The sequence below is a fragment of the Onychostruthus taczanowskii genome, unplaced genomic scaffold (assembly GCF_017590055.1).
Source record: "Onychostruthus taczanowskii isolate IOZ18803 unplaced genomic scaffold, ASM1759005v1 scaffold141, whole genome shotgun sequence".
NCBI lineage: Eukaryota > Metazoa > Chordata > Aves > Passeriformes > Passeridae > Onychostruthus > Onychostruthus taczanowskii.
This window is the reverse complement of record NW_024498585.1, coordinates 42,233-54,537: the sequence shown is the minus strand read 5'-3', so window position 1 is coordinate 54,537 and position 12,305 is coordinate 42,233. Positions and strand designations below refer to the sequence as shown.

The following is a 12,305-nucleotide window of genomic DNA, read 5'->3' as shown; positions in this document are numbered from 1 at the left end:
CTATTCCCTGGTTTTGTTTTAGAATAGAGCCTATTTTACTTGTTATCAGACTCCCCAGTGTTGCCTTTCTCTAAAGATAAGAGCCTTGACTTAAAGTAAAACTGGAATACTGAGGAATAGCAAAGTTTTCATGGAAGGGAGAAACTCGGCCAAAGATGGTTTGCATTTTAAAAAGATCTGTCCCTATTACTGTATGACAAGTTTCTAAGAAGGGCAAGGGCTTTCCTAGGCTGTGCGTGAAAACATGCAATTTTCACATGTGGGCGTCCCAACACAATTCTTCCAAAGGGCGTTCTACAGCATTAGCTCCGGAGGCCCGGGCTAGGACTCCGCGCCCGGGCCCGGCCCCGCTGTGCCCATTGGCTGCGCCGGGGGGAGTGGCGGCGGCGGCGGCCTGGGACGGCTGCCTCGGCTCGGCTTCTTCGGCTCGGCTTGCCCGGCTCGGCCCGTCCCAGCCCGGTCATGCTGCTGGGCGCCCCGCGGCTCCCGGGCCGCTGCCTGGGGCTGCTGCGCCCGCTGCTTGCTCGCGGGTACCGCGGCGAGGCGGTGGCGGCCGTGGGGTCGCGCCCCGACGCGAGCTCCGCGCTCTACCAGGTAGGGCGGCAGGGGCGGCGGGGCCCGGGCGGGCCGCGGCAGCGCCATGGCGGAGCCGGAGCGGCCGGGGCCTGCGGACGTGGCGAGCACGTGCCCGTGCACGGTGCCGGTGCCGGCCCCGCTCCCCGAGCGCCCAGGCCTGTCCATTTCTGCGGGCTGAGCCTGCAAATACCGTGTGAAAAAACAGTGGGTTGGTGCAGTCGTCTGGCTCGTCGTGGATATTTTTTTCCCTTTTAAATCAGGATGCCAGCTCTTGCTGCGTTTCAGGCTGATCGGTACCATGCTAGTGAGGTGGAGACGGGGTTTGTACACAGTGGAAGGTGGAGCCTGATGATTTCAAAGTTCGATGGTTTTATGTTTGCAAATTCATTCCCGAGCTGAAATCAGGTGAAATAGCTGTACAGAGTCATGGACTTGCGTCCTAAACCATCATCTTTTGAGGAGGAGAGCTAGGTGTAATTCCAGTTGTCTTTATGAAGAGAGAAGTACTTCCATCTGATATAAATACATTTCTTTTTAGTGGGGCATTATTAGCGCCATCATAGTCAAAAATTGTGTTTACAGTTAGGCTGAGAAAAACATGGCTTAAGTATGGATCAAGGCTGATAGGAGGGCTTGTGTTTGTTTTCATATTTGTTCTTGTAAAATACAAAACAGTGTGTGAAGAAACAGCATGTATTCTTACTGAGATAGGTCCATTGGCTCTGTGTTTGGTTCTCTGATTTGTTTTGCAGAAACTAAATTTGGGACAGAAATAGGTGGCTGAAGCTTCTGTGTAATCTCGGAATTTGTCCGTATGCATATTCTTCATATATATGTACATATATATATATGCACATACAAAGCTTGTGTATGTGAAGTGTGTATATATATATGTGTACAAATTCATATTTTGTGTACCAGAAAATGATAGTATTTTAATAAAGGTGTTCACTCATCTGAGCTGTCCCCAGATTCGCCCTTATGTCTGGGTACCTTTCAACCTCAAAAGAAAAGCAAGGCTTGGCAAAATAGCTAATAGTGTTAGTATTTGGTAGAAATAATTTATGGAACACTCTAAGTGCAAGCACTGCTTTACTAACACAAAGAGCTGAGTCCCTGCTCTGAGGCACTTCACCATCTGAAAAAAAAAAAAAAAGTAATACAAGGAATAACAGTGCAAACACAAGAAGACATTATGATAGGTGATGAGGGTCTTGCCTTCTTTGGCTACTGTTTACCTTTCTGGCTGTGAATTAAAGTAGACAGGCTGGCCTTGATGATGCAAACTGTCTCTTGAACCAGATAGGCAAAAATGTAATTTAAAGGTGGGTGAGTCTAAATTCTGGAAAATGAAACAAAGTCTCTTTGAAGATTCCAGGCACTATCTCTTACATACACTTTGGCGATGTAGCAGTAATTCATGGAGCTTGTGCAGTAACTGTTGGATTGGTGTATAGGGTTTGCCTCTTAATTTTGCATTGAAATTTGTAGAAATCCTTGTATTAACAGCAGAACTTTACACAGCTTGCTGGCGCAAGGACCAGTTTCCAGAAAGAACTTGATGCCAGTTCACTGACTTTTTTTTTCATTATTTAATGACAATAATGAGGAGCCCACAAATACATGGTAGAATTAGTGCATTTATTTCTGAGAGTAGTCTTTTCTGTGTGTATTCAGAATTATTTTAAAACATCCTTACATCTCTTTACTAAAGTATAACAGTGTTCTATTCTGGTTTAAGGCATGAAAGATCGTGATAGAAGTTGAGTGAGTTTAAGCAACTCAGGTGTTTTTGTGCAGTATTTCTTACAGTTTATCTAAAAAGTCCTTTCACTGTTTTCATGTAGAGTAGATAAACTAGCTACAGTGAATCAAAATCTAATGAGAAGTCTATGACTGTGATTACTGTTCTTCTATTAATATCCTCTGCCATTTTAGTTGCTTCTTTGGTTTTTTCCTATGTTAAAGGTAGTTTCTAAGCACAGTATTGTGTGCAGAAGGTGAATGTGTTTAGAGAAAAAAAGACTGACTGAACAAGGAGAAACAGGAAACATTTTTGGTGTGTAAAGGTGCAAAATGACCCAGCTGGACAAGCTAAACACTGAGGCAAAGTAATATTGGGTGTTGTGACAACCACAGGCTTTTAAAAGTATGGAATTACAAGATACATTTTTACCTTTCAAGAGAGTGTGTTTAAACTGTTTGTGGCAGTTACAAAGGCTGAAAAATACATTGTTTCAAATGTCACTCTACAGCCAAAGTACTTCAAATGCTAGCTGAATCTGTTAATGTTTTTATTTTATTTCTGCTTTGTTTCTTTGCCTTTCAGTGCCTAAGTGAACAAACTCAACTGCAACATTTGCAGCTTCTTCCTGAGGGAAACCTTAAGTCTGTGTGTTCAAGTATATATGAGAGTTATAGAGAATTAGCATAGAGTTACCAGCTGGTTTTTTTCTGTCAAAGTAGACTCAAACATCATATAAATGAGAATTAGACAAGGCAATCAGATCTTTTTGTGCAGCATGTTCTTTTATTGCAGTTGCACTTTTCAAAAAGATAGTAAATTTCTTAATGTGTCTCCAAAAAAAACCCAACAAATTAAGCTTGACTTATACCTTTAAATTCATAAGTGACTGTAAAAAAACCCCAACCTGCTGTAATGTGCACATGGAGTTTTGGATAATTTGAATGAAAATGGTGAGCTCAGTACTGATTCAGTCATATTCAGATTATGAATCTTCATTTTTCTAGAAATATAATAGCAACAACACCAGCTTAAAAAAACCAAAAAACCAAACAAAACCAAACCAAGACAAAACAAACAGAACCATCTTTTGTTTTATCTTCTTGTTCAACCTAAACAAGAATCTAAAAAGTGTTTACCAAAATCTGTTTGACCTAGGTCATTCATCCTTTAGTACAAGTCATAAGAGCACTTAATTAAAATCTGTGGTTTTTACAAAATTAGATATACAATGCAAACAAACCTATGCCAAAGGAAAAAATCTAAGAAAAAAGCCCTTCAACTCTGTAGTGACTAGTTAAAATATTTAGTAAACCAAATATTTTAGTTTATTAAATTCAGAACTAGTCTTTTACTATCCTAACACTATAAGATTTTTTGTAAAGCATTTTGATTAAATGCTTTGGGATGCTTGAGAGAAGCTAGTACATAGGTAGGAATGTTACTACTTTAAAGACAATATAGAGATGGTATTTAGTAAGGTAAAATTAGAATTGGAAGAGAAATTGTACTTCTTGTGTTTGTTTATTAAAAAATTTAATATAGTCACCCTTGGTTGAATTTAAAATTCTGTTTTGTTCCCCACTTAGGACAACTATGAACGAATGAAGGCACTGGTAACTGAGCTACAAGAAAAAGCAGAAAAAATCAGGTTAGGTAAGTATGATAGTCTAGATTTTAGAATAATAACCTGGCACTTGGCCTTGTTGAACCTCAAAGAGTTGGCCTTGCCCATTGATCCAGCCTGTCCAGATCCCTCTGCAGACTCTTCCTACTCTTCCTACCCTGCAGCAGGTCAACACTCCCATCCAGCCTGGTGTTGTCTGGGAGATTACTGAGGGTCCACTCAATCCTCTGTCCAGATTGTTATTAAACTTATTAAACAGGACTGGACCCCAAACCCAGCCCTGTTTTTTTTGGCCCCCACTAGCTACCATGCATGAGCTGGATGTAAATCCAACACCTCCACTCTCTGGCCCAGCCAGAGACAGAGCCCAGCTGTCCAGACAGAGTCTTTTACCCAGCCAAGAGTGCACCAATCCAAGCCACGAACAGCCAGGAGAAAGCTGTGGGAAGTGGTGTCAAATGCTTCATCAAGGTTCACAGAGACAACATCCGCAGCCTTTCTCTCATCCACTAAGTAGGTCATCCTGTTATAGAAGGAGATCAGGTTGGTCGAGCAGGACCTGTCTTCCCTAAACCTTTGCTGGCTGGGCCTGACCCCCTGGTTGTGCTGCATAATGGCACTCAACAAATCTGCTCCATGTGGCACATTTGTTGAGTGCCCTTATGGCACATACAGGACAGCCTGGCACCACTCCCTGGCACCACTGGCAGACTGACAGGTCTGATTGACAGGCACTTCCCTGGATTGTCTCTCCAGCTTTTCTTGCAGATGGGTGTCACACTGACTAACTTCTGGTCACCTGGGACCTCCCTCTGTAGCCATGCCTGCTGCTAAATATTGGACAGTGCCTCTGTGAGCTCTTTCACCAGCTCCCTCACTACCCTTGGGTGGATCACATCTGCCCCCATAAACTTGAGTGTGTATAAATAGTGTTGCAGGTCACTAACCACTTCCCCTTGGATTAAGGGAGCTTCAGTTTGCTCCCTGTCCCTGTCTTCCAACTCAGTGGGCTGGTATCCAGTTAAAGACTGAATCAAAGCAAGTGTTAAGTATCTTTGCCTTTTCCTCATCCTCTGTCGCTGTATTTCCCCATGCATCCAATAAAGGAAGGGGATTCTCCTTTGTCCTTCTTTTATTGGTTGATCTTTTCTGAGTTCCTAGCTGTAATTGAGCTGGCAAGGAGAAAGCAGGTCTGTAGTAGTTTAAAATATCAAAATCTCTTTCTTCTTTTTGACTTGTAGGGCTATCTGAATGAATTGCAGTTGACTACAATTAATGGAAACAATAAAATGAAAACACTTAATAAATGCTTAATTATGTTGCTAGAGACTGAGCATGTAACTTTAATTTAAAATGCCCTTTTTGTGCCTCACGATACTGGTTTTGTCATTTTATACACTCTTTCTTATATGATGCAGTTTCTTTTACAGCTTTGGAATAGAGCACAGTTAAGATTTTGTGCTCAATGCGTTTTGTTTCCTGCTGTGAAACAGCAGTCCAGAGTTTCCTGAGAAAATGTTAAAACTCATGGGCTACCTCTGTCTTTTATGGGTGTAGAGACTGTTCAGCAATTAATGAACTAATGATGTGTGCCTCATGAGCTAATGATTATGGCCTTCCTCCTTGCTGCTTGTTTGCCTGTTCTTGCCTGTTACACAATGGCAGAACAAGACCACAGTGTTGTTCATCTCTTCTTCATCTGAGCAGCCTCTACCAGGATGTTAATACACAGTTTTGAGTGACATTGATTGAAATTGCTTTATATATCGTTTAAGTATATAAGAAAATTTAGGTGCCTAGGTTGAATACTTCTGAAGCATATGTGCAACATCTTTAGATTTCACTGTAAAAGCTGTCAGAGGATGAGTTCTTGTTTGAGGTCTTTGCAATGAATGCTTCATTTGTTAGCTGTTATTCAGTGTGTAGGATTTTTCTGAACCCATTTCCTATCCTGCTGAGTAATCCCCAGCTGTGCAACAGGAAGTGGTCCCTGCCCCTTTACAACAGGTGGTTTTCTGACAGGAAGCACGATAAGTAGGTGAGGTACCTTTAATCTCCATGACTAATTGTAGGACATCAGCAGTTACAGTGGTGTAGGCATTGTTGTAAAGGAGAAATCAAGAAGAAGTTTCAAATTAAATGCCTCCATTTAGTTAAGGACACTAATCTCAGAATGGAGGTTAGTGCAGGGTAGAGTGTCTTGGTATTGGAAGAAGAATGTTCAATGGAATGGCTACTGGGCCTGGGAAGCAAGCATGTGTGATGCACAGAGATGACAAAAATCTCAAGATGGAAATTATTTTTGCAGCATCACACAGTATAAATGAAAGACTTCAGAGGTCGGACATAGTCTAGTTATGATGTACTGAGATGTTGAGAGTATGGATAAGAGTACTATCTCTGTAAGTGGATATGAGAGGTTGTTTTTTTAGAAACTTGTACAGAAAGAATTTACAAGATTTAGGCTTAGGCTGGATATATAGACCTAATGAACTGGCTGAACTGAAAATAAATTGTGGGCTTTCTGGCATGCCTGACAGGTAGGAAATTATGTGTGTAGTGATCAAGGAAGAAGGTGGGAAAAAGGACTTCAAGGGAGGCTTAGAAGCTCTGTTTCAGTGATGCCTAGCTGACAGAGAAATCCTGGAGTCTCAGGAGAAATGTTAGCAAAACACACCTTCTTTATTTTAGACTGGGAGACAATTTTAGAGTGATGAGGTGGATCAGTGATCTGTCTACACTGAGAGACAATGTTTGTATAAGTTGTTGTTACAAAGAGACTGAGGTGTGTCAACAAATCTTGAAGTATTGAATGACACAAAGCTCTAGAGAATGAAAGATTTAGGGTGATCTCTAGTGAAGGGTTGAAATGAAACAAATATAAACTTGATATTAAATGCTCTATGTCCTAATTCTGGTTGCAGTTTTGGCATGGTCTAAGGAAATTAATCCAGATGGTGCTGGGTCATTCAAGATTGCATTCACTGTAGCTATTGTGAATGAGTTCTAGGGATTAGTATTTCCTGTAGTTCTACTGATCTGCTTTCTACATATTTATGTTTTCTGCCATTGTGTTTATTGCCAAGCAGCGGGGAAAAGTTTCAGACAACTGTGTTTATTAAAATCTTTGCCTCAAGACTAACTGTAAAAAATGAGGTGGGAAATAAAATAGATTCTAAAAAGCAAGCGTTTTTATCAATGCCTTAAATCTGTTTGAAATAGAAACTATTATTTATTAAATTTATTATTAAGGTTCATACTTCAAAAACTGGGAACTCATCAGCATTGCCATTTGAAGTTTTAATATAACTGACAATTTATCTTATGTGCATCTGTAGAAAATATGACAGTTTACTGTTGTATCACAGGAGGTGGAGAAAAAGCTCGCAAGCGCCATACATCAAGAGGAAAGCTGTTACCCAGAGAGAGAATTGACAAGCTTATTGATCCTGGGTAGGTACCTCTTTTTTTCTTAAACATTTCAGGTGGTCCCTTGCAGGTAAATATTGCAACAGGATTCTTTTCTCTTTAGCTTCCATAAACACTAACATGATAAACACTAAATAGCATTATTGAAATTTTACAGAAGTGTTCTTTGAAATACTGATCTCCTTTTTAAAAAAATCTTTTAAAATTTAACCTTTTAAGTAAGATTCAGTGGCAGATAGAACTAGTAATATTTTACAATTTTGTTTCATTTGTCCTTATTTAGATCTCCATTTTTGGAGTTCTCCCAGTTTGCTGGTTACCAGTTGTATGGTAATGAAGAGGTACCTGCAGGAGGCATTATCACAGGCATTGGACGAGTGTCTGGGTGAGAGATTCCAGTCATCTACATTACTTATGATACGAAAAGGAAGAAGGTATAATTTTATTCAGTTTCCAGTATTAAGCTGTTAGCATTTTTAGTGTTTTGTTTTGGACACTCAAAAAATCAACAAAATCAGTATCTCAATTTTTTTGGCCATAGCTAAAAGAAAGTGAGGTTTTGGTTTTGTTTTTTGTTTGTTGGGGATTTTTAGTTAGTGTATCCCACTAACTAAACAAAACATACATGGAGTTTCAGGTGTCCAATGAAGGAAAGAGATTAGTGCATTTGGAAAGCTATTTTAAAAAAAAAACAGGGTGGTATTTTAACCTAAAAGTTAGTTTTGCTTGCTCAAAGTACCTCCAAGACTGTTCTTGAAGTTAATTATGGTGCTATGCAGGATTATTTTACTCCCTAAAATAATGGAACAGGACATTATAGTACTGAGGCTGCTGTTGCAATGTGCCCTTGAGCGAATGCAGCTGAGAAGAGCTCTCTTAGAGCATCTGGGCTTCAAGAGTCCTTGACATGTTGCACTTCTTAACCGACATACATATTTACTCATTAGAAATACTTTTCTCTCTCATAAACCTTTTTTTATTTTTAGGACGGAGTGCTTGATTGTTGCCAATGATGCAACTGTCAAAGGTGGTACCTATTATCCCATCACTGTTAAGAAACATTTACGTGCTCAAGAAATTGCAATGCAAAATCATCTCCCTTGCCTTTATTTGGGTAAGTCCCATTGCAGAAATAGCCAAGGTCCAGTGTTAAGGGCAGCTGATCTGTCTGCAGATCTGACTAACAAGAAGTGTATTTAAAGCACACCTATTCAAATTTATTTTCATCAATACTGTATTATCTCTACAGAGAGATAGCACGTCTTAACTGGAGGGTGTGTACAGTTCTGTGGTAGGGCTGGGTTCATAAAATATAGATGCAGCTGTTAACTCTATCACTTCTTTCTGTCACAGATTAGCAATATTTCCTGTAGACTCATCCAGTCAATTCAAATTACAGTTTAAAAAAAAAAGTACATTCTGGTGGAGGATGTATCTGTATGAGAAAAGATACCAAGGAAATAAAAATAATAAGAGTGACAAAATTGTCAAAAATAGTTTGGATTAATAAATTTTTAGTATTTGGGATGAATTTTTTTGAAACAGAAATTTAATTGTATTTTTTTTACGTTTTGAGTTTAGCCTATTAGATCAGTATTTAGCCAAACTTTCATGTAAGTTTTACTTGCATATGCTTTCATTATAAAAGATTAACAAAGTGACAGCTATCTGCAATGTATTACTGGTAGAATTTTCTTATCCTGGTTTTATACAAATACAAGAGGTTTCTGTCAATGTCTTCCTTTCAGCCTGAATTCCCAGCCTAATGACTTTTGACCCTATTAGCCAGTTTCAGTCAGCTTTGATAGAGTTGTAAGAAAATGTGTATTCCTGTGGATTTTGTGTATGTCAGCATCAGAGGAGAAAGGCTTTCTACTCCATTTTAAAAAATAGTGCAGGTTACTCCTTGTCTGTTCAGCTTAGTTTAGCAACTTAAATATCAGCTGTTTGCCAGTCTGGATGCTTGTACTAGTTAAATAGTCAACATAAATACTGGCCAGCCCAAGTGTTTGAAGTTTCTTGCCCTGCTGGTAAGTCAAACATGTAAATATGACCACTAGAAGGATTAGGAGAAGTGTGAACTTGAAACTGTTGGTGAGATGGATACAGGGACAATGTGGGTGAAGATTTTGTGGGATTGCCGTAGCAAGAGTCCTGGAGGGAAGGGGAGGACTAAATTTTATCTTAGTTGTTAAAAAACCAGAAAAATCTTAGCTTTGCTGTTTGCAAAGCAGCTGTTAAGATTTTTTTTATCAGCAAATTCTATCTGTTCAGAGAACTCTTTTTTAGTCAGTGTCAGTGAGCAATTGTGGGTGATTCTACTGTTTTAAGATCTTATGGAATGAGGAACTGTGGGACCCAGCTATGCCTTTGAAAGAAAAGTTTATGGGTTTTATTCCATCTTTAAGAGGTATAGTCCTTGAATGTACAATGTCGTTCATACCTGGTGAGTTACTTTAGCCTTGCAGTTTCTGTACCTGGACTTGTTCCAGTTGATTTGAGCAGTGCAATAAGAGGGAGCACTTTGTAGTCAGCACTGTGCTGACCATGTAGTTTTCATGTTGTTTGAACTGCCATTTCCACCGGTGATAACAGCTGCCTAGGTGCTAATTCTCATGTGGACACCTGGTGCCATTTGCCACTGAATCAGTCACTGGTGTGGACATTTTGTTTTGGCTGCAGTCATGTAAGATGAGAGTGTGCACACAGACTGGTGGTTGTACATAAAAATTAATTACCAGGAGCCAGAGTTCTCAGAGATGCTTTATCTCCCTGTGCATTTCCTCATAGTCTTCTGTCCTTTGGATACCTCTCATGACAGGTTGTATTTTCATTAATTGGGAGCAGAGAGGTAGCTGCTGTTGGAGACCTGTGAGCAGGAGGATGTATCCTGAGGCAAGGGCACATAATAAATGAAGAATCCTAAAGATTGTTTAATGTCTTTGTTGTGAAGTTTAATCAAGCTATGAAAGAATAGAGGCAGCACCTTTTGAACTTGGTGGTGATTAGCTCTGCCTTTTCCTGGAGCTTGTGACAGAATTGCATTAGAAGAGTCGAGTTAAAATTGTACATTAAAAGTGTTCTTAGTTTAAATATTTTGCAGCAAGATGAGTTTAAAAGTTTGTTTAGGGAGGGATGGTTGCATCTATAAGCATGTCTGAGTTTATTTTCCATGAAAGTCATTGGGATGGATGTTATTTTGGAGAGGAGTGTTTACTGTTTTTCTTCTTTGTTTTTCTAAAAGGAATGTTCTGTTATACCTACATTCATGGAAATATATACAGTATTAGTGATAGTAATTGCTGTATATTTTAGGTAACATGCAGATACTTTACCAACAAGTATGTAACACTGTTCAAAGCATGCTAACATAATTTGATTCATTCTAGTTGATTCAGGAGGAGCAAACTTACCTCGGCAAGCAGAAGTATTTCCAGATCGAGATCATTTTGGCCGTATTTTCTATAATCAAGCGGTCATGTCCTCACAAGGAATTCCACAGGTAATTTGCTTTCATCTAAGAATTAATGTACTAATTATTTTTTATGCCTGCTGCCCTTACCTCTTTTCAAGGCTTTTCCCCATGTTTTGTTTCTGATGGCATTGTGTTTTGCTAACCTGATGGCCCAGTCTGGGGCTTGGAAGCACTGAAAACACAGTACCTGTCCACAAAATTCATTATAGTTTTGAAGAACTTGTCTACTTTCTTAGTTTTAGTGTTAATGATTTGACCTACCTACTCCTATCTGGGAGTAGGGGAGAAATGGACTTGGGAACATAGTATGAAGGGCCATTTGAGAAAGCACTAGAAAATCTCTTGGAACAGTTCTGCATCAGCACTGCAAAGGTGAGGACCCCCTTGAGGATGGCTAATAAATGAGACATATTTTCCACTAACAGGGGTATGTGTATATTTATAAATCCATTTTATACTCTGATGTGCTTTATGCTGAAACGGCCCTAATAATAAGGTTATTTTCTAATGCATTAATGATGCACTGAATTACTGTTAGTCACAGTTCCTGGATTTAGAAGTGCTTTTGTGTCATGGTTCACTCAGTAATACACAGGGATCAGTTTTTTGATGCAGATGGTGTGCTAGGGAAGCAAAACCACATGTTTTGCTGAATCTGTTACTCATGAGGAATGTAAAATATTTGAAAATTGCTGATGGGCAGCTATGGCTGCAGTGACAATGAAGGGTAGGATGTACAGTCCCAATGGAGTTGAGAAAGACAGGTAACAGTATAAAGACTCTAAGGGAATTGTTAGCAGGGACCTCTGAGAAGCTGCCAGGGAGGGTGGAAAAATCCATGATCTTTGAAGATAACCTACTGCAAATAAAGGAGCACTACAGAAGAGCAAACAACTGGGTAATTCACAACCTACAGAGCTGCTGTCTACTCAGTCACCCCCTACCTCTTTGTGTGGTTTTTGTAGTCCTCTCTTATACTTACCTTATACTCCCTTTTGCAGACCAAAAAATTCAGGCTTACTTAGCTGTTCTTCCTGCAGTTCCACACCTTTGATGATCCTAGTTCATCTTCTTTTCCCGATCTTACTGCATCTTTTTTAGCATGAAGGAGGCAGACCGCACCGACAGTCCTTAGAGCAAGTCAAAAAAAAAGTAAATTGTGTGGAACTTCTTAGAACTAGAATTCTGAGCATTAGTTCTCAGAACTAGTCTTTTTTTCCTTTGATCACAAGGGAGAGCAGACAGCTTTCTCATTTAGCACTGAGGCACAGCAAAATTCATTTGAACTGCAGTACTTTCTCTTTACCAGGGGAAAGTATACAACCTTCCAAAAAAAACCCATAAATCAATAGAAGAAATAAAGACATTGTTTGAAACCTGTATTCTTTATGGGCATCTGCAAGTGGTCAGAGCAAAAAGAAGTTATGGTCATAAATCCAGGTTCTCTTTTAGAC

The 12,305-nt window shown here is 39.6% G+C and overlaps 1 protein-coding gene across 1 annotated transcript in view; it reads left to right on the top strand.

The window, feature by feature from the left end:
- The first annotated feature begins 379 nt into the window (after nt 1-379).
- MCCC2 (methylcrotonyl-CoA carboxylase subunit 2) overlaps nt 380-12,305 on the top strand; it is a 36,897-nt gene continuing 24,971 nt past the window's right edge. Inside the window, exons 1-6 of the mRNA XM_041398165.1 lie at nt 380-594; nt 3,910-3,976; nt 7,316-7,400; nt 7,660-7,761; nt 8,363-8,490; nt 10,766-10,878. Of these exons, the coding sequence (XP_041254099.1) occupies nt 463-594; nt 3,910-3,976; nt 7,316-7,400; nt 7,660-7,761; nt 8,363-8,490; nt 10,766-10,878 (627 nt within the window). The 5' untranslated portion in view covers nt 380-462. The remainder of the gene's footprint in view (nt 595-3,909; nt 3,977-7,315; nt 7,401-7,659; nt 7,762-8,362; nt 8,491-10,765; nt 10,879-12,305) is intronic.